Raw genomic sequence first — 23,028 nt, 5'->3', positions numbered from 1 at the left:
CTGTATTATTGCAGTATTGACGAGATTACATGTCTGAGTGCTCTTACCGTCACCCAGAGGTGCGACAGGACCTCCTCGGCAGTGAAACGGGCATCCACATTCACTTGCAGCATCTGACTTATCAGCATCTGAGGACCAGATCATGCAACAGTTACCAGTCTGCAGTACACCGTACCAATGTGCTGCTTACTAGGTCGCACTGCTGTATTTCATGCTATGTGCCTTTGCTTTATGTGGTTTCTCTTTTCACTTTGTCCTGCTGAATAGCCTCTAATTTTGAGATGGTTAAAATTCAGTTTTGTGCTGAACCCACTAAATAAGAGATCCAACCACTGAAACTTCATAAAAACTGGAAAAATATTAACTCAGAAACCATCTTAGCAAAATGCAGGGCTTTAGTCAATGTTGAAGCCACAAGATAATCATGTTTGTTCTTGAGCTGATGTCGGATACCAAACAATGTATTTACTGTTTGCAAACTTCATGAATGGTACCTTTGCTGGAAGGCTGATGGTGTCCCAGTCTGGAGACGGAAACTCCAGCTTCCCTCTGAGGATCTGATCAAACAGCTCCTCCTGAACATTATTCTCACTGAGGAAGAGCAAGAATCAGGAAAAGCTGTTTATTAACGTAACCAAAATGATGGTAGGTCACATGATACCAAAACAATACAAAAGACAAGACTGCGTTAATACAACAACTGAAACAATTAACACATGCATGACTGGATAAACAACAACTTTATGCTAACTCACCTTCTGAAAGGAGGAAATCCACACAGCAGGATGTAGGTGATCACACCTGCCGCCCAGATGTCCACCTTTAGACCATAACTGCACACATACACAAACAAAACAGTGTAATATAAGAGACGGTCAACTATAAATAAACGTTTATAAGAAAAGGTAAGAAGTTTTTTTTATCTTTACAAGCAAAAAATAAAAGAAATATATATTGATACATTTCTGACTTAAGTTATACTACATGTTGTAAACAACACTATTTTTTTTTATAGCAACAGGATACAAAGCAATTATTCTGGAGGTCAATTTTTTTCAAAGACTGATTAACTGTCGCTAAATTTAAATATTTATATTTATTTAACATTCATATATATTTTAATAAAGTGAAATTTTGGTCTTTTAATTTGAATAATTCTTTAAAATTGAAGTTTTTCATTCATTTAATTCATTCATTATCCATTTAAAATTAAAGCTTTAGAATCAGACAACAATGCATCATATGTAATGTACATATATATAAAACCAACAAATATATTACGTTTATTTAGACCACCACCAAATGTAAGGTATATGTTACAGCTGCCCTAAATTCATAGTATTGTAATTAAAAAAAAATCTTTTTTACATTTCTATAATGGTTACTCCACCAGTATGTTCAAACTCTTTAATCAAAGTGATGTTTAATCGCTAAAAATAATGTTGTCACCCTTTCAAATTTACCGTTTTATAAAACAGCTGGAAAAAAATGTAATGCACAACTTTTGAATGGAGATGACAAATTAATGGGTTTTAGAGGTATTTATTTAAATTTATTTTATTCTGCTAAGCATTGTATCAAGAGCCAGCCTTTGACCAAGTCTGTCATACTGACAATTTTAAATTGGTTATTTATTATTTGGATCTGCTATTTTACATTTTTTATGAATGCAGCTGTAGAAACCAGACAGAAAACAGGTCTTTAAATGTGCTCTTCATGTGCACGGCTTAATTTGCAGTATTTTTCTGCAGACCTAACAATCTAATATTCCTGCTTTCAACCATCTGTCCCAGTCAACTTCAGAAAAGGAGATTAGCATAAATTTGGGGTTTTGTGACCTCCCTTACCCGGTCTCAGCGATGATCTCTGGGGCGACGTATGTCGGCGTGCCACAAACAGTGTACAGCGGTCCTTCCACCACTGTCGCCAAACCAAAATCCCCCAGCTTCAATGACTTAGTGCCATCTGGATATTCGCAAACCTGCGGGATACAAATACATAAAATCTTCCCAAGGTGCACACAAAGACTGCTCCACAGGCTTATTTTAGGAACCTGATAATCATGTTTCCAAATAAATCAGGAAGTCAACAGAAGTAATAATTACTCAGCATAATATATAAGTACAGAGTGGGCCATTTATATGGATACACCGTAATAACATGGGAATGGTTGGTGATATTAAAGTCCTGTTTGTGGCACATTAGTATATGTGAGGGGGCAAACTCCTCAAGATGGGTGGTGACCATGGTGGCCATTTAGAAGTCGGCCATCTTGGATACAACTTTTGCTTTTTCAATAGGAAGAGGGCCATGTGACACATCAAAGTTATTGGTAATGTCACAAGAAAAACAATGGTGTGCTTGGTTTCAATGTAACTTTATTCTTTCATGAGTTATTTACAAGTTTCTCTTTGTTCACAGCCATTGACATGTTGAAGAGGTTAACACGTGAGGAGCGGATCGAAATTGTGTTGATATCTGGTGAACGCAGTAACCGGGTCATTGCAGCAGATTTCAATGCAAGACACCCTACGAGACCACGCATCTCCCATGCTACAGTTAGCAAACTGCTTGCTGAGTTTCGTGAAACTGGTTCAGTGTTGGATTTGCCAAAATGTGGACGCAAGAAAACTGTCACTAATGAAGAAACATCAGTGGCTGTCCTAGCTTCATTCAGCAAGAGCCCACAGCGTAGCACTCGCCGCATGTCACTGGAGAGTGGCATTAGTCGAACATTCCTTCGGCGGATATTAGCTACTTACAAATGGCACCCTTACAAACTCCAGCTACTGCAGCATCTCAATGAGGATGACCCAGATCGGCTCCAAAATAAAAGCTCCACAATTTTTTTTCATCTTTTCTGAATCTAAAAAACATAACTGCAAAATAAAATTCAAGTATTGTGAACACGATGTGTGCATGTTCGTACCAGCAGGTTCTCTGGTTTGATGTCTCGGTGTACGATGTTCATTCGGTGCAGGTACTTGACGGCTCCGGCCAGGTTGAACACCATGGCGCTGGCGTCTCGCTCGCTGTACTTTGTAGAGGAAGTGATGGCGTCGAACAGATCTCCGCCCTGAACAGACAAAGCATGAAAATAATACATTTGTTGTGTTTCATAAAAAGAATAAGAGCACTGGAGTGTTAGCAACTTTTGTGGTGATTGAAAAGTTCTTTGGTTTCTTTATTTTTCTACATGAAAAACAGAGGCAGCAACAGAAGCTGAAACCTGACAAACATTCAGTTCATAGTTTTTGCTTCAATAAGCAGCTGAAAGTTCCCAATGTAATAACACTTTCTGGAGAAAACAGGAAGAAGAGGCGAAACCTTGACAAGCTCCATGACCAGGAACAGCTGAGTGGGCGTTTCGTCCACCTCGATTAACTGGATGATGCTCGGATGTCGAACCCTCCTCAGGACCGCCACTTCATTTTCTATCAGGTGCTCCTGTTTACACACACAGAGAGGTTTGGTGTCTTCATCATTTCAGAGGACTTTACATAAACTCAGTCAGAGATCAGTGAGTCTTACCTTCCCACAGCAACGAGCTTTGTCTATGATCTTCAGAGCGTACTCCTGTCCTGTTGACCTGTCAGTCAAACAAAGATAAAATATTACAGATTCACACACCTCCTGAATCCCAATGTTGAGCTACTGCACTCAGAGGGCCACACTGAGCCTGAGAATAATACACAAAATCTGTCTGTGTTTGTTTCTTTGACCACAAACTTCTCCAAGACCATCAGAAGTTCAGCAGCCAACCTTGGCACACACACACATCTTCGGTCCCTTGAGGTTCTTATGTATATCACATAATGTTGCCTAGCAAACATTTAGCATTTCTGGACCTATAACACCTTATACCTTATAAAAGCATTGCAACGTTTTAATAATAACATCTAATTTATATCTACAAAACTTGAATTATGCATGATATGTTGTAACAGCATCATGTTACCTGGCAACTATCTAGCAAAGGGCTAACATGAGGCATTTTTTGTATATAAACGTCACCTACCCCTTCTAGTGTTTGACTTTTCTCAGTGTGATTAAGTATATCAGTTTGCAAACAGCAGGTGCATTCACTGAGTTATGTGATGGTTATTTACCTCTCCACGCACTCCTTTACCACAGCAAAGTTTCCGTCTCCGATCACCTTTCCAACCTTGTACTTCTCGTTGATGGTTGAGGAAGAAACTGTTCGATTGCCGTTCACTGTGAAAAGAAGACTTTTCAAATGTCACTGACTTCCTAAAGTCTGAACACACAACCTCTGAGTTAACCTGAAAGTTTCAGAGTTTGACAGCTTCCTTCAAAGCATCACCTCAGAAAATCTGCTTTCAAACCCACAGAGTCACAGATGTGCTGTCATCTTTACCCCCTCCTAAGCCACTGAGCCTTTTCTCTGAGTTTTTATTTGGTCTTTTGACTTTCAAGCACTTGTGCGAGTGCAAGCCAGGGAGCATGCACTGATGCCAGAGGCTCAATGCTTTCAGCCTGGCACTGGGCACAGTGAGGTTCTCAGCCACCATGTGTACTTTTATCAAGAAGCTGTTTTTAAATAATTCACTTTGATATTCAGCCTATAGCCTCTCAGGTCTTTCAAACAGCCATCAAACCCACTCAACTTCTGTGTGATGTAGGAGCTTTTTTTTGTAAAGTTGCATCTGTTACCAAGAAGTTCACATTTCACGGTCACTGACTTCAGATATTACACTCACAAACTGCAGACTTGATTAAAAGATAAACACACACCTTCACCTTCACCTTCTGCAGTGTCATCTGGCTGTTCGGCCTCTCCGTTTACATCAGTGGAAGAAGCACGACGAGGTGAGATCTGAAGACAAAAGTAAGGATGAACCATTAGACATTTTTATTGCAAACAACAATTACAAATAAAAACCATCCATCAATCATCTGATCATTGTGACCTTGAGGCTGCGTCGAGTCCCGGGGCTGGTAGGGGATGGGCTGGATCTGGATGATTTTCCAGAGGTCTCATTAGCTGAAAGCAAGAAGGAAGTGATCTGATTGGTCAAAATAATTGTATACACATACCTGCATGAGTTTGAAGACAGTGATGAAGAAGTATATGGTGGAAGAAACAGATGGTTAAGTGTGCTAAGAAATTATTCATGTACTTCATTCTTATTTGAGTGCCCATTTTCTGCAATTTAAACCTGGTCCCTTGTGAAAAAATGCCCACAATTCTACTCAGAGAGAACACTGACAGATGTTCATTATTCCATGGAAACAGGGACAGCTGTTTACCACCAGTTTAACCAGTTTGTGAAAATATTATGAAACGATCTTGCTTTGTAGCCCTTGATGTAACTAACTGAACCTATTGCAATACTAATCTAAATCCCTTTAAACCAGGGATAGGCCATGTGAGTCTTCCAGTGATATCTCTGTGTGACTATCAACACTAAATAAGACTTTTACCTACCACAGATGCCTTAAATCGCTTCGCTAAAAAGCAGCAGAAATCAATTACCACACATGCTTTGCCCAATTGTGGGTGCTGACACTGCACCAAGAGCTGGCACACAGTCTGCTGTGGAAATTTCACCGCTAATTTATTTATATTTTGCTGAATATTTTGCACTGAAATATGAATTTACTGTTAATCAGATCTTTGCTTTTTTGTTTGATTTTTTCCTTTGCTCCTCCATGGCACGTTACATAAAGCGCTATGAGTGGAAAAGTGCTTTTTGAGGACACGCTGTACTGCGAGATGACATATGGCAATTAGTTTTTTTGGCTAACAGCTCTTTAGGAATCACTTTGTTGGTGCGAAAATGTTATTTAATTTCTTTTAAAGTGTCTGAGATTTTTCAGAGATTCGAGTAAAGAGGCAGGAACAAGTGATGTGTTTTGCGTTTGTGTTTTGTTGCAGCAAAGTGTCTAAAGATACATTATTTTTACTACGTAAGCTGTTACCATATGTGTAGAAAACACTGGCTGATTATATGAGTTGTTAAAATTTTTTTAATTTGAGTGAGAGAGCACTATGTGAATAAAGGGTTATAGTTCAGATGCCCAAGGCTGAGCAACAAGGACTTTTAGCAACACTTAGATGATAGAAGAACTGTGTATGTACTTTTTGTGACATCAACCTGACAAAAACTTCTTGTTATATCTTTCTACTGATAGTTATTAGTGGCGGTTTTCTTATTGCTTCATACCTGGACCAGGTGACTTTGTCCTGGACGGACCTTTGGGTGGAGTCCTAGAGGAGGAGAAGCCAGAGCTGCTGGGGGTCTTGGTTGTTTTCTGAGGGGCAGATGAGCGAGAGACCTTGGTCCTGCACTCTGGAAAGAGAGAAAAGGGTTGTATAAAACTGACAGCTACACTTTCTCTCAGTTGTTAACAGGATTGTGTTATGAGCAGGTTTTTGATGTTTTTTCATATTTGTATTTGCACATGTAAATACAACTGAATAAACCCTCCCCCAATTTTGTGAGTCTTTGTTTTTCTTTTTACGATTCAAATCATTTGTTGTTCGCTAACAAAAAACACAAAAACACTCTACAAACAATACAAAGATGGGTGTGCGTCTGTGTTACCATTCACAAAGGCCGGTGTTTTGCCGCTGTGTGTGAGCACAAAGTCGTCCTGAGCGTAGCGAAACTTCTCTGGACCGCAGGCCATAAACACATCGTCATCCCCGAAAAAATCCTGCAAACAGGTCAGCTGCACACACACAAAGAGAAGCACACGCTGTGATTCATCAGATTTTAGGAAAAGCTGCAGCGGCATATGTGTGTTGAGAGTGTGTGTGTGTGTGTGTGTGTGTGTGTAGCAACACCAGACATGTGTGCATGTGTGTGTGTGTGAGAGAGCAACAGAGCAGATGACAGATGGGAAATTTTGAATCATGTTTACAGCTGGCAACGCTTCAATGGGCTCTGACACACACACACACACACACACACACACACACACACACACACACACACACTCACACAAACACACACAAAGGCACAATGTGCTGTTTAAGGAACCGTTTTGAGGATTAAATAGAAATTGCACATCAAACTGTCCGAGATTCAGAGAGAGGGAGGCGCAAGAGAACAAAGAGTGGGAGAGGAAAAGATGCAGAAAAGAAGGATGAACAAAGGTATAGGAACAGGTATAAAAGATGAGAGGTTTACAGTTAAGGCTCAGTCATCAAAGCGAAATTCATCCCTGTTTCCTCACACAAATGCTGAGACTGCTCATAGGGCTGGTTGAAATATGAATATGAAAAGATCCACTCACATCCCAGTTTTTGACGCTAGTGATTGCTAGATTTTAATCAACCCACAGAGCCTCTCAGAGTGACTACAAACAAATTTGATTTTAGCTCATTAGCTCTTTAAGTTGTCCCAGTTTATTCATTAGTCACATTAAATCATTAAGTCCCGACTCGGCACTGTGAAGGATTCCTCTGTGGTATAGACAAGTTATTTTCCTCCTACAGTGGAGCTTCCTCCATTTCAGACTCTGGTCCGTGCTCTCAAAATGGCTCGCTATTGACCGACTGCACAAATGATTGATTTAGTGAAAAAGGCAAATAGTCAAGTATTGAGAATTAGCTTATACTCGTGGTTTCGTGGTATCCCGTCATAGCTTCAAATGCTGGTGTGAAGAGGACAAAAATCTAAAAAACAAAACCTTGGTGTTTCTTCAGGTTCAACAATGCAAGTGACCAATTGCATTGTTCTGTGATGTGGAAGAAAACTGCACATCTCTACTCTATTTGTGTTAGGCTGAGGTCAGGGACGGGGTTAGGGTTCTGGGGTCAAAGTTTCCACATCACAAAACTATGATATCACAACAATGTCATTGGTCACTTGTAATGTTGAAGCTGGACCAATATTAATTATGATTACCATGAAACAACTCCAACATAAGGATATCAGACGACATCTGCAATTACCAGGTTTCCCTAGCAGCCAGTTTCTGTATCATATCAAGTATGGTAGACCACTCTCGAGCACGTGTCATGCATTTCATTCATTTATTAGTATTCCATTTTACTTTTTCCACTTATAACTTATTTGTATTTATTCTTATCAGTCATCACACTGTAAAATGTAATTCTAGATGTTTGTTATTTTAACATATTATTCTATATCAGTTTGACGATAGATGACTGAAGTTGTTGTTATAACATATAATTACAAGTTAAAAACGTCCCAATCACACCAAAAAAAGCTACCTTGAAAACTCATGTCCAGCTAAATCAGCAACTTATGTGAACTTGACAACGTGGGTAAGTTGAGCACAGCAGGATTCAAAACTGTCCCACGTGACTGCTATCGAGGTGCATCATGGGGAATTGGCGGTTAACGACATGCTCACTTTACTTGGACGTTTTCTAATCGTCTTCATTGGAATATGCTTTCAAGGTGAGTAACATTGGTTATAACTATAAAGAAAGAGAGCTACAAAAGTTGGAACATGTTTTGGATTTATGGCATGACGTGGGTTTTCTCTTTTACCGAAATGTTTGCTTTAGCTAATGTAACTTTAGCCGACAAGGTCCAGCTTGTGTGTCATGACCAAACTTAACCTAATAAACTGACATATGGCCTTTTTTATGGGTTTAATGTGGCACTGACCAAATCACAATTATTGTGCCGCTAGCTTTAAGGTTGTGCACTCAACCACTGTTGCAATATTAGCAAGCTAACTCAGCTAATTAATAAAGCTTATTTTATATTGTCCCTGTACTTGTAAATTTCTTTCAAGTTCACCGGCTGTTGTATTTTGGTGGAAGTTCATTTTGGCAATATTTCCATATTTCAAAAATAATGTTTTGGCAGGACTCCGATGCTTGTTGTCATCTGTTTACCCCTATGTAATCACTTAAGTTGTTATTAACTACTGCATGCTAAGCTGCAAGAGTGTGCTGAGGATTGAGACAAAATATGGTCTACAAACCAGCATTATGTTAGTTTTTATCAGATATATGCTCACAGCATACAATTGCCTTAGTGTTAAGGACAGTTTTTATTTTACTGTTTGTTTTTTGATACTTGCAAGTTCTCATTCTCACTTTTGTATGTCCCTAAATGACTACACTTTACATTCCAGATTAGACAATTACTCATTTGTTCATGGTTTAAGAAACTTCTGTGAACAACAATGTAATGGTGGACTCTGCAGATGCTTATCTCATGCAAGTCAGTAGTTTTTCCTTTGTTTTGCAATTGAGCAGACTCAAACTAATGTTTCTGAAATATCCATCTTATCAAATGTTTCAGAAGCATACACGCATTTTCAGAGCAATTGGTTCTGTGGAATTTGTTGCAATTGTAAATGAAGACAAATACAAGAGTTTGATGTCTTAGTTGTTATAAACTGATCTTTACTGTCACTAATCAAAGGTTTTGTACTATTTTAATATTTCAAGTTTTATGCTAACAGGTGTGACTGAGCACAATGAAGTTTAAAAATTTTGCAAATGTAAAGAATTACTTTTCTAAAATAGCAAGTGTCCCGTTGATACATTACATTAATGCAGACTTTATGTTGTTAATTTTAACACAGCAGTTTTTATCTCATCCTGTTGAAAGTCTGATAAGCTCATGCCATGGTGAGGGTTCTGTTGACCAGCTGTCCACAATTCACAAGAATCACTACCGCTCCTAGAGTATTGGTCAGAATTTAATCTTCACCCAAACTGGGTTCAAGACCCAGTTCAAATTTATTGTTTCACAGGGAGCAACCTTTGAGTTTTGATGGATTGTGAACCTGATGAGCTACGTCACTGATTTTTCTGTTTCTCAGATGACTAAGATGGCACAATAAATGCTGAATGTTGGGTGCTCATGAGTAATTGTCTTGTCATGTTCTTAAAACAAACTTTCTGCATGAATTGATCAGATACACTTTAATGGAATCTGTGGGGTTTTTTTTTTCTGTAAACAACAGAAAATTAATTTAAAGGAATGTAGATATTTAAACCTGAGATCTAAGATAAACCTAACAGGTAGTTTTGCTGAAATGGATGTTGGAAAGCTAAAAAAATTTGATTTACGAGTTCACTCAGCTACCTTAAGGAGCTTAGTTAATTAATAAACTTAAATCAACTTAGCTAACAGATTATGTTAGTTAAGCTAAAATAGATTCCTAAGTTAAAAGAACTACTAAAGTATTTGAATTAACTAAAAAACCCAAGTCAACTGAACTAGGACAAAAGTATAAACAATAGATTATTTTAATTTAGCTGAAATGTTTTTTTCCAAGTAAAAATGACAATTAAAGCAGTTGAACATAACATTTGGTTGTGTTACAAGAACAAACTTTATTTCTTGACTTAACTTAAAATTTTAAGGCAGCCCTTTGACATCATATTTTTAAGTTGAAACAACAAGTTATATTTTACAGTGCAGTGTACACTGACAATATACAGATGAAATAACTTAATATGAGCCAAACCAATACATTAGACTAATTTCTTCACTGTTAAGCTGCTTTCCACACTCAGACAGAAACTGATACAGAGTCATTTCAATGCTGTACGGTTGCCATGGGGACCACACTCCCCCTAACGGTTCCGGAACTGGACTGAACATTCCGTGTGTGTCTGTAGCAAGGGGTTGTTCCTAGATAGCTGGTTGCTACGGTAACCACACTGCAATGTCAAAGTATGCGAATGTGTGTATGTGAAACAGGATTTCTGTCCCACTCTTTAAAGAGGCTGCACAAACTGAAGGAACAGTGCAAGGACACACACACACACACACACACACACACACACACACACACACACACACACATACGCGCATTTTGGCCTTGTTCCTGTAAGACTGACTGAATGAAAATGAAGCAGTCTGAGGCAGAAAGAGAATAAAAGCCTTCATTACAATTCATGCCTTTCAAAATAAAAACATTCATTAACACAAAACTATTATTTGGTTAGAGGTTTTTTTGTTTTGCCATTTTCTTCTAATAATTGTATTTAAAAAAAGAAAATGGCAATCTGTCTGCTGATGTTCTTAAGTCAGCTGCATTTATCTCTAGATATAAAATACAGTATAAATACAGCAGAAAACACCAGCATGTTATTCAAGACGTTGAAGAATTGTGTAAATTAAAATTTCCTGCTGCTACAAGTCAGGGTTGGGCATTTCCAATACCTTATATATTTTCTATTACCGACAAAAATCATCTTCATCATTTTCATCCTCTTACAGACAGACGACCATTTACACTCACATGTACGAGCAATTTAAAATCACAAATTAACCTAACACCACTAACTGTATGCCGTTGGACTGTTGGAGAAAGCTCTGAGAGAACCCATGTGAATATGGGGTGAACATGTGACCTCAACAGTACCAACCACCACACCACTGTGGTATGTTGGTGAAGAGTTGGAGGAGGTAGGTGGGGAGAGAGGAGCCCGAGTATGTATTCCAATCCACTCATTCCAAGTTTTTTAGGGCTTCACCAAATTGGTAATGGTGATTGGTGAATCCTTTTTGTGGATAGGTTAATTTTCTCTTTCAGTCTTTTATAATCTTTTCATACTATAACTTTTCAAGTGGGATATCAGATTATTTTTTAGTTCTTCTTATGAACTTTTAAAAAGGGTCAATGTTTATATATAAACCTTGCCTGGGGGAATGCTTTTAAAGTAAAAACAATGAGGCTGTTAAGGAGGCAATGGATGCAATGCAATGGATACTTTTATTTTGAAGGGGGCATCTGCCAAGTGTGCTTTTATTTTTCCTAAGGCAATCAATGGCGCAGCTACATCTTAACAAATACAGACAGTTTTGTGCCTTGTGTGTGTGTTTCTGTGGGTGAACTCAGCAGACTTGTGTGTAAGCGTGTGTGTGTACAAGTCTGAGCTGCATTCACTACAACAAGCTTCTTTCAGTCACACCGGCGCCTCGACATGCTGTCTTTGCTTTTCTTCAGCTCTCCGTTGTCAGCGTCACAGTTATCTGTAACTTCAAAGACAGAGCGCGTGCATGTGTGGGGTAAAAATAACCCTGCCAGTGAACGTGTGATAGGTTTAAATCCTTAACCCAATATGAGCTCACAAAAGCATTTTAAGGAGGATCAGCTCCTAGTCAGACTCTGTTCAAATTAACTTCAGCTGACTGCTGCAGTTCCAGGGCTTCAAACACATGTACTTAAAAAGAGCAGAGGCTGCAGATTTAAACTTCAAGGAGACTACGTTAACCATCCGTACACTTTAAACTGAAAATTGCACCTTAAATGAACTCTTTTATATATGATGAATCCCAAAATGAAACACATTCCTGGAGTAATTTTATAATGAAGTGCTGTAATTTGATTTCCGCAGTCAGCCCTCGTTCACTGGCCCTGTGTTGTCTGAGTGTGCGTCAGTTTAGAGCTCAGCGAAACGGCTGAAATTACTTTAACTGTGTGTCACAGTCAGGCTGTGAACATTACCCACAGTATGTCTAGTTCAACCCTAGCTGAGGTTCATTTGTTGCTGTCATTTTTTCTAATTAAACCGTAAATTGCTGCCAAAAAATAGAGAACTTTAGAAGAGAAGATATGACACTTAAAGAATGCTGAATAGAAATCAGTGGGAGAATTCTCCACTGCTAGAGACGACAGATGTCCTGCTCCTGAACTGGGAAATGCACGAGCCATGTGTTGTCACTCTAATGCAAGTTCATGGCAGTTCTAAGTAAAGATGATGGTAAGTGGCTTTCGGTATCTATAACCTGCATTAGCATGGCATATGATGAGTGCTTTAGTGGTAGGAAGCACAAATAGCTTTAATAAGAGTTTTGTGATTGGTGGTTTCAGGATCTCATCCCTGCTTTTTGCAGATGATGCAGTTCTGTTGCCTTCAGCTCCCAAAGGGGAAGTTTATAAGTGAGTGGGAACCGCTCAGATAAAAATCAGCACCTTAAAGTCTAAAGCCATGGTTCTCAGGCAGAAAAGAGTGTGCCCAAAGGAGTGCCCACTCTAGTTGAAGAACAAGTTGCCAACCCAAGAGTTTGTGAATTCTGTGCGGTTGTCTGTTTATCAGACGATCTAGGCTCCTACATAGCCTAACATGTAGCCATTAGGTCAGGGTGGATACCGCCAGTGGAAATAAGCTTTCTAGCAGCGTGTCTGGGCTCAGCCTTAGACACAGGGTGAAAAGTGTTTTCATGGAGGCAGCAGGCGACCATATGCTGCAAGTCTGAAATGTAGCAGCCCGAGTTTGAGTCAGAATCCCTTTGATGTGTGTCTTCACTCTCTCTCCCTGTACTCCCGTACCCCCCAAAAAAATCATCTTCAGCTTTATTCTTCTAATTTTCATGAATAACTGGCTCTTATAAGGCAAAAATACAGTGGGCTAAATGAGTATAAATAGATGTCACTTTTGGTACATACACAAGATGAATCTGAAATACCTGCATTGACTCCATCAGACTAGCATCGAACAGTAGAAGCACTTAATAGCTTAATAATTCATGGCACAGGATGCAGGAGTGAACTTTTCAGCTGTGTTCTCCACTGAAGCTGCTAAAAGTCTGAACATACTGTGTAAGCCTCCATGTTTGCTGCTTTATCAATCCATGAAGTACCTTCATGTTGCAGCTTTTTCAATGTTTGTGTCAAAGAACAAAACAGGAACACCAAAAGTTATCAAACCTGTTTCCCGTCCAGCGTGTAGAGCTTCTTTACTGCTCCAGAGTCCAGCTTGATGGCCTCGGTGATGTCCGCCAGCACCTGTTCGAAGGAGTGCGCCGTCTTCTTGTTCAGGAGAATCCTCACTGCCTTTCGAGGCTTCACGCCGCTGCGGATCACCGTCACCAACTTGGGTTTGATGAAGTCTTTGCTCTCTCTGCCCTCTCGACTTTCGGGGCGATCTTTGGGGACGGTCGTCGACACTCCTGTGGATGCCGTGGAGGCTCCACTTGATCTTGCTGTTCCAGGCCCAGCGCTGGCACCGGGCTTCCAGCTTGGGACGGAGATCTTGGTGTAGTCGACCTTCCGGTAAGGCTCATTGGAGGCACAAACGTAGCACTCGCCTGAGCAGCAAGGCAGGGTGTGAGGAGGAAAAGTTACATTAAAAACAAATACTGCAAAGGTTTTATAGGAGAAACTTTTGACTAAAATTAACCAAAAACCATTAAAGCTCAATATTGTACACTGAAAAACAGCATTAAATATCTTACACAGTTAACTTAAATATTAGGCTTTTATGAAATGGTGTGTTCAAGGACACCAAATGCCACCAAAGACGAACGCTGTTTTAGCACCTTAATTGCAATTTCTATTTCTATTTTGTTGTGTGTTTTAACCGGGGTTAATAAAGCTATTAACTGTATTTTAATTTTCTAATGTATTTTTTATTTTAATTGTACATCAGTTTGTGACTTTGTGCCAATTAAAAGCACTTCACAAATGCCCTTTACTTACATACAAAGTGTAGCAGTGGGCAATGAGCCCTGAAGTACACTTTGCAATATCAACAGCAGCATGGAGAAAGGCAGGCACGATTAATCAGCTGTCATGACTACAGTCCTTAGGCTTTGAACCACATTTAAATTATATTAAAAAAATCCTTCTGCTACATTTTGTTCACCCGGAACGCAGCCCTGTTCTTCATCCTGTGCCCAGTTTATTATATTTTCAGTTCATTTCCGTGTGTCTCAGAAGTATTTTGCTGCCTTCTGTCTTTTCCTTACTTGGATTTTTATTGCAGGTTGTTGGCAGTTTTGTGCATTGCACTAATCCTTTCAAGTAAAAATTAAGTGATCGGTTCTTTAATTGACCATCATCACAAAGATTTTGACCTTAACAAAGCAACAATATTCAAGCAACAACTTTGATAGAAACATTAAAGCAAAGTGAACTGGCCCTAAAAGGCAGCCTTGAATACAGGAAGCCATGGTGTGTCATCTGTACCTGCTGGCTGTTGTCATGAACGCAGTTAAAAGGTGAAATAAGTGAGTGATGTACAGGAGGGCGTTCAGGGTCACAGGCTTATTTGAGAGCGCGGTAATACAAGCTTTGTGTGTGACAGTGGATGAAGAGAAGGTGACAGCAGATGTCAGATTCACTCCTCTCGCTCTGTCTCATCTGCTGGAAAACTATACAGCTCGTCACTCGTCAGAGCGTTCAAGCACCCAGGCAGGAAATATGGAAATGATGAGCATGCAGTGTTTTATATCGCAGCGCAGCTCCAATTAACCTGACTGCGATGAGTATGATAATAAAATGCAAAGTCAGACTGATAATCCAGTTTAGTTTCCACATAAGCTGTTATTTAAAAACAGCTTGTTTCACTTAGTGGTCATATTAAAATTAGTTATACTACCTTAACAGATGTACTAGCTATGAATAGAGCCTTATTTACATAAAGTGTTCCCTACAAAATAAAGACGTTACATTGCTATAGTTTGCAACCCAAATTAATTAAAAAGACAGTTTAATCTATTTCTTGCAATTTTTTTGGTTGGGGGGAGGGGCTAAGAGTAGAGCTGCTATTACTACACATCAGACTGAGCTGGATGAGGTGGTGGCATCTCACTACAATGCCTCCGGGATGCTTCCTGGGAGTCTTACTGGTAGGAGGCTTCAGGGCAGACCCAGGACATGCCAGAGAGATTATGTCTCTCAGCTGGCCTGGGAATGCTGCAGTGTCTCTCCCAAGAAGAGCCGAAGGCGGTGGCTGGTCTCTGCTTACACCGCTGCCTCTGAAACCCAGTCAGTAACCAGCAGGAAATAAGCAGTGGAAACCCAAGAAAGCCACCATTCAAACCCTTTTAATTCAAGGGGTTCTTTTTTTGTATTGTGTTGTTTTTTTTTAAACTACAGCTTCAACATGTTGAGATCTCCAAAATCTGCCAGGAGTGGTTAGAAAATGATCATATTATTAGGGGCAAATTATGGCTAACCTATTATTTAAAGATACTTTTAAACACACTATAATTACAAATTTTCTTCCACATCAATGATCTCATTGTCACATTAAAGGGGAAAAGAACCCGTTATCATTTCACATAGACCAAGGTTTCATTTTCATATTATCAGTCAAAAATCCAATATTTTTAATTTACAGTCCAAAAACATTCAGTTGGGGGGTAGGGGGGGTGTTAGGCTAACTGATCATTTTAAAATTGACCATGCGTTTGAATGTGAGTCTCTGTGCAACAGCCTGATGCACCCCGCCTCTAACTTCTCACCCCATCCCACAACCCAGAACTGGATAAGCAGAAGAAAATGGACAGATATACATCCATGATGTGACCATCTCTTCACTGCTTGTGCTTATAGTGCCTGCAAAACACATCACACCCTTCATGTCCAGGACTGCATGACAACTCTGAAGCTGTCCTGTAGAGCCTGGCACCAGGACATTAGTGTCAGATCTTTAAATTTGTGAGCTGGAGCCACCATAGATCATAGCTGCTGTTTTTGTTTTTAATGTTTTTCCTCATCAGCATCTGCATGAAAAGGAAATGCCTAAGATGCAAGAAACAAAAACTATTTGACATTTTGCTGATCAGAAACAACTAAACTATTAAAATAGATGTTCCCTTTGGCAATTTTAACTTTTATGTTTTTGATGTATGTAAAGAAAGGAAAGGATGAACAATAAAGTTCTACCAATGATGACAAACAGTTTAATTCCTTTATTATCCTCTTACTTAGATTAGTGACTAATGTGCATGTGCCTAAATTTATTTGAGCTTTAAATCTGTCATCAGTTAAATCCATTAGGTTGTTTGTATAAAGAGTTTTTAAGTATAAGATAAAATTATAAATCATACTAAGGCTCCAGCAGACTGCAGCTGATCACATGTACAGCCTCCAGCCACATATCCTGTTTTACCTTATATGGTTAAAAATGGCTCACCTAACGCTCCTCTCTCTCTACGTCTTTATCATACTACCTTTCCAACGTGCACACCTTTCACTCTCTTTTAAAATCAGACACACGCTTATCTGTGCCAGAAAGCCTCTAGAGAAATGCCCCTTTTTTCCTCCCTTTGTTTCATCCCCATTACATGTTGACACACACACTCTTTCTCTGCAGGTATTGTGTGTGTGACCTTGTCTCTCCACATGCAGGCTTTCACTTTGCAATTCAAACCAGATGGACAGGATTGCTGCAGGTATTTATTCAAATACCTCAGTGACTAAACACAGAAGCACCGTCTGTGTGTCGATACGACATTAGAGCTGAGACACCGGCACAGTCTCTGTTCAGGAGCTGTTTAACATAAAGACGCGACAAACTGGAAATTTAATGAAGGGTACTTTTAATATTTCAGCTTTTAAGGTTAAGAAATTATCACATTGATTAATTAACAAACATTTGCAGCTTATTTGTGGAGTTGGGGACAATTTTTTAAGCATTAGTTTCAAAATAAAAACTTTTCTGAAGCTATTGTCTTTATTATTTTTATTGTGTCCATTAAATTCACTTGACTCAAGGTTTTTTTGTCTATAAAAAGCTACAAATTCCACCGTCGTGGCTTTTTATAGACAAAAAATAAACCTTCACCCAGGAGACTGAGGTTTGAGCCCCCTTTTCCCTATTATTTTTAGACTTTTTTGTTTTGTATCATTTTAATTAGGATTTAATAAAACAGCGTGCTTTACAAAATCTTATAATTTAAAAGCAATGGAAAATGATTCAAATAAGATTAAAATCAAGAAAGTTTAAACACTTTTTTTGTGTGATTATATTGTTAAAAATAGGGAAAAATTTTAAAAGTTCAAAGAAAATTCCTAGTGATTCATTAATGATGAAGCAAACCAGACTTCCTTAAGCACTGAAATGGTTTAGTTGGGTTTTCTAAAACATGCTTTGGATTAATAATAATAATAATCATTTTATTACAACTATAAAACATGATGTATATGAGCTGATTGTTATGGCTGCTGCCAAGCCTAGAAAAACCTGAAAGGTTATGATATTTGAAATCTCTGTCACAGTACTTTTGAAATGCTAAACCAATAATCTTGACATTCAGCAGGACACACTCAGATCAATCATCCCAGTGCATTAGCTGCTTTCCAGCACAGCTAATCAGATCCATGTTTCCCCCTCTGTTACAGCCCGAATACTCAGTTAAGTTGTGAGCGATGACTTTTCCACTTCACACTCGCAGCTTTGAGCCGCTGTGGTCTGTTTGTCGTTGTTAAGTGCTTCAGAGCGATGCATCTGTCTTTTAGTAGATCTCCGGCTGAACAGCTTCCTGGCACTAACGCTCATCAGAGGACATTAAACCAGTCACTCATCAATATTGATGATAAGTGATGTTACTCAGCCACTGGTCTGTTTCTCACTAAATGACTTTGGGGCAACAGGATGAGCAGAGTGAGTGGACCTCGGAGTTGCTGTTAAATTATCCAGGAATATTGTTCATGCGTATACATTTTAGATGTAGAAGATTTATGAGCATTTATGAGATACATGCTTTTTTTTATAAGATAAAGTACACTTGATGTTTATAAGAGGATATTGGAGACAGGATATACCACATAATGATGGGTCATTAGATGACTGTGCACTGAATATGTGAAGGCATTAGTGGAACTGCTCAGTCTGGTCTTCTAGATATTATCTTTATTACTGTAATTAAGTCACAATAATTTTGAGGGGTTAAAAAGTGCTTGAATTCTGTCAAAAGTGGTGAAAACTTACATAATTAAAAGGTTTTATACACAAGATGTTTCAAAATTGTTCTGTGTATATAGCACCATTATAGCATATCAATAACATAGCCCGCACGAAACCCAACAGGAAGTCCATTTTTACGGCATTTGCACTAAGCTGAAGTTTTGCCATTTCAAGGCATTATTCTTTAGAATAGTCATTTGTCAAACATTAACAAAAAACTGCAATGTTAATCCCATTGAAGATTTTGAGCTGACAACTAATTATTCACATAATATATGGGCAGTCCAATCTAAATATCTTGGTGATGCTAAATGACGAAGCTGGTGGGCTTTCCCTGAACGGTCTGTTGGCAACAGCAAAAAACAAACAAACAAAAAAACCACAACTGTAATTGTTGGATATTCTGTAATGTCACACGTTGGTCAAAACAATTGATGGATGTATGTGTGCAACAGCCAGTTATCCATCCTGGGCTTAAAATATCCACAGGAAGCAGGTAGACCTATCAAAGGTGTGTGATCCCAATCATCACTGCCTGCAGTTTCAATTAATTGGATATCAGTTTAAAAGAGAAAGGAGTGTGACTAGATGGTGAGAAGGTATCATTTTCAATAAAATGTTAAAAAACACAATTTTCCTTTGCTTCAACTTTAATGAACTATGTGTTTACTGGTGGGTTCAGTTATCCCACATATAGTATCACCATGGGGAAAATCTATGGTAGAGATGATGGGATACGTCCCTAAGATACCCAAGTACCTTAAATTGCTCCCACCAAAATTTAACAAACACATATGCACTTATTTATTAATCACAAGCTTTACTTGGAGTCTCCAGCTTAAAATCTTCAATAGGATTAACACTGCTGTAAATCTGCATGTGCATAAAAACTACACAGGGACAACTTTCTTATAGGATTCTTCACCAAATTACAGGATATATAGTGTCAGGGGTCGATTCAGTAGTGGACAACATGATACTTTTTATACAGAAACAGCTGTACACCTCAGACAGGTCCTGGGTTATTTCCCCAATGAATATTAAAAGCGATATACCCTTGAGTATTACTGTATTGATTATGTACTTATCAGTCTGCTGTTGATGTACACAGAAATAAATAATTCAAGCATGTTTGGATAACAAAAGCCAAGAGGGAGCCGAGAGGAAGGAAACATGAGGAAGTTTAAACAAGACAGGCCATTTGATTGATCTGTGGTGAGAGTAATCAACTGAAGTCTGCACAAAATTATGACTCAGTGACAAATGACTACTGTATATCTATTTTAAGGATATGCAACATTTGCAGATAAAACAAAGATATGCAAGACCACTGCTAATATAAAGCACCTTACATCAAAAATCTCACAAAGGGAACAAATGTGTAGGTGGTCAACTAGGAATGGAAATGGCTGTAGACCAATTTTGACTAATTTTATGATGACAAATGATCCAGGAGATCAGATGCTTTCGACAAAGACATTATTGATGAGTATTGGTAGAGTAAATAGGGATCAAATTAAAGAATGCCAAGACTGGCCCTAACCACAATCCAGATAATAGTCTTAAAATATTCGTACTAACGAGTAAGTAAGTAAGTGTGCACCCATAGCCTACTAAAGCGTGACATTTTCTACCTCAGCTGGGCATTTTTGCTCATTGCCTAAAGGTTTGTGATTGACAAGTTGTTAGAAAATGAAAACCAAGCTGCCAGTCTTACCTTCCACCAGCTCATCCATACTGGTGATCTTCTTGCTGCCATCTATAGTGTAGATCACCCGCACTCCTTGAGGCAGATGCAGGTTATCCGCCAAGGAGCGTGTGAGCTCCATTAGCAGGGCGTCGTACGATCTGAACCGGTCACTAGAAACAGCGTACACCAGGCCCTTAAAGTACCGGTCTCCGTTGCGATAAAACCGGACCTTTTTGGCTCGTTTCTCCGAGGTGAGCGCCTGCAGGGTGCGGGTCCGGTAGTAGCTGCAGTTGGCGCTGTGAGCAGGACTAGGGACCAGGCTGCTGCCCCTGGAGCTCGGGCCAGACCCTCCACCACCAGCACTGCTGGTGGAATCATCTCTCTTGGTCCGGGTGGAGCGTCCTCGCCGAACCTTGTCACGTTCGTCAAAATGCTCCAACTCGAGGGTCTTACTCAGAGACATGGCGGATAACAGTCCAGTAACATTCAACGAAATCCGTGCTAGAAAAGAATCATCCTTCAAACAGCAGGAAAAAGTTTATCCAAGCTATGTAGTCCAGATCTTGCTCACGTTTAGATAATGTGATAAGTAATCCCTAAAAATGTGTTATAACTTGGAGACTTCCTTCCAGTAGATAGATTCTCATAGACCAGCTGTAGTCCCAAGACTTCTAAGATGATTTGTAGTCCAGTTGGCCTGAGCGGAGAACCAGCACTGTGGCAATCAGACCAGTCATGGTTCATTTAAATCAACTGAAATCTTCATAATCCAGGTGAAATCCCCAAAACTACATCAGGTCACTTTGATGTAAATCCAGCTTAAGTCAGAACTCAAAAATATCCTTTATCCAATGTTCATGCTCTAATCCGTGATGTCCACTGGTCAATAAGTTTGGGGTTGTAGCTGTAAGGTTTTTGTTTCACCTTATTTTTTAGCAAATTCAATGTGAATATGAAGGCAAGTCTGATCCTTGAATTACAGATTTTTCCCACCAAGGCTAAACCTCCACTTGATTATCTGTCTGTGTCCTCACAGTCACCTACCTGCAGTGTCAGGAACGCAGCTGTAATGTCAGTGATCTGGCTTTGAACTCAGTACTTTGAATGAACAGACCTTAGAAAACCCGTTCAATTGACTCCAGGTTTAGATCTGGGCCAGTGGCTTGAAGTCCCTCTAATCCTGCTTGATTTGGGATTTATGTCTCATTCACAATTTCTCTTCTAGTGTCCTCACCTTCCCTCCGTCACTGGGGAAAAAAAGAAGAAATGACAATCACGTGGTTTTACTGACAAGACAGAAGTCACCATCAGCCTCCAACTCTATACCAGTGCAGAAATAGAGCAGGAATTAATTTTTAAAAAGGTCATTTTGTATAAAACCATGTAATTAAGAGTCTGTATTGCTTGCGTATATTTTGCTTTTATTTAATTATTCAATATTTTATAAACAAAAATAATTTTTAATTTTGATTAAATTAAACCAGGGTTAAAAAAAACTTTAAAAGTTAGATTTTACAACATTTTTAAATTATTTAGAAAGCAAAAAAAACCATGTGAGGAAACAGCTATGACTTTTCCTGTCATGTCTGATACTGAAATTTTTAGGGCTGAGCTGTCATCTCACAGAGTACCACATCAAACCACCCCAAAAAATCCAGTGGGCATCCAAACTGCCCTGAGTCAAACATGACACCTAAAAGCATCATGCAACTTAACATTTGCACAGTTTTGTCACTCTCTCTTAGCTGACTTGCTTTGGTAGTTAGAAGAGCTCAGAGGGTACAGTTTTTAAACAAAAAACATAGAAATATTAGATTAATGACAGGTCGTCCTTCAACAAACCAATATAAGATCAAGTACATTGAAGAACAGAACTCTGGGAAAACATTGGCCCATCTTGGACTCATTCCTGGTTAACATATAGAATAGAATAGAATAGAATAGAATAGAATAGAATAGAATAGAATAGAATAGAATAGAATTCAACTTTATTGTCATTGCACATGCACAGGTACAGGGCAACGAAATGTAGTTTGCATCCACCCAGAAGTGCTTTAGCCATGATATAGATATATTACAATATATATTAGCAATAATATAGATATGTAAGTATATTACAGAAATGGGTCTATTATGGTATGTTATATGTACACGGTATGAAGTATGTTATGAATATTCTATAACTATAAGTATGTACAGGCTGTAGTGAGTACAAGCTATGTACAGGCTATGAACAGGATATAAATATGAAATAAAAAACTATACAGAAATCTGAGATATACAGTTATACAGAAATGTGAGCTATGCAGGTTATAAACAGTTGTAGGATTAAAAATTATCGTATGTACAGAATGATTATTTACACATACACATATGTCAGGATGCACAGAGCAGATGCGGAGGGCAGGAAGTCAGACACAGGAGACATTTTAAAAACAAAAGACCTGAAGCCTTTTAAGGCATGAACACTAAACGCTCCACCCCTGAAACACCTGTAATGTCAATCTGTGAAAAAGATAGAACCTGAAGCTGCCCGAGCAAGTTGACTAAACCTTTTTTTCCCCTCGATATCAAGTCTTGGATGGAATATTGTGCCACATCTGAGACTCACAGCCTGCTGGGCTTCATTCGATCACAACCACTTAAATTAGCTATCAATCCAAAAGCACATTTAAAATGAATACATGTGTTTGTTTTCTTCATGCAATAATAAAATAAATATTCCTTG

The 23,028-nt window shown here is 38.8% G+C and overlaps 1 protein-coding gene across 1 annotated transcript in view; it reads right to left on the bottom strand.

Moving 5' to 3' along the window:
* The window catches only part of LOC102788296 (serine/threonine-protein kinase DCLK2-like), a 30,382-nt gene that overhangs the window by 6,548 nt on the left and 806 nt on the right, over nt 1–23,028 (bottom strand). The window contains exons 2-15 of the mRNA XM_087834855.1: nt 20,328–21,547; nt 13,624–14,003; nt 6,570–6,696; nt 6,189–6,314; nt 4,932–5,005; nt 4,756–4,837; nt 4,110–4,215; nt 3,532–3,589; nt 3,328–3,447; nt 2,930–3,076; nt 1,848–1,981; nt 756–833; nt 495–591; nt 48–128 (exon numbers count right to left, since the gene is read on the bottom strand). Of these exons, the coding sequence (XP_087690981.1) occupies nt 48–128; nt 495–591; nt 756–833; nt 1,848–1,981; nt 2,930–3,076; nt 3,328–3,447; nt 3,532–3,589; nt 4,110–4,215; nt 4,756–4,837; nt 4,932–5,005; nt 6,189–6,314; nt 6,570–6,696; nt 13,624–14,003; nt 20,328–20,763 (2,046 nt within the window). The 5' untranslated portion in view covers nt 20,764–21,547. The remainder of the gene's footprint in view (nt 1–47; nt 129–494; nt 592–755; nt 834–1,847; nt 1,982–2,929; nt 3,077–3,327; nt 3,448–3,531; nt 3,590–4,109; nt 4,216–4,755; nt 4,838–4,931; nt 5,006–6,188; nt 6,315–6,569; nt 6,697–13,623; nt 14,004–20,327; nt 21,548–23,028) is intronic.

The sequence above is a fragment of the Neolamprologus brichardi genome, chromosome 3 (assembly GCF_056152115.1).
Source record: "Neolamprologus brichardi isolate AB-2024 chromosome 3, ASM5615211v1, whole genome shotgun sequence".
Taxonomy (NCBI): Eukaryota; Metazoa; Chordata; class Actinopteri; order Cichliformes; family Cichlidae; genus Neolamprologus; species Neolamprologus brichardi.
Note: the sequence above shows the minus strand (reverse complement) of the source record. Positions and strands in the feature narration are given on the sequence as shown.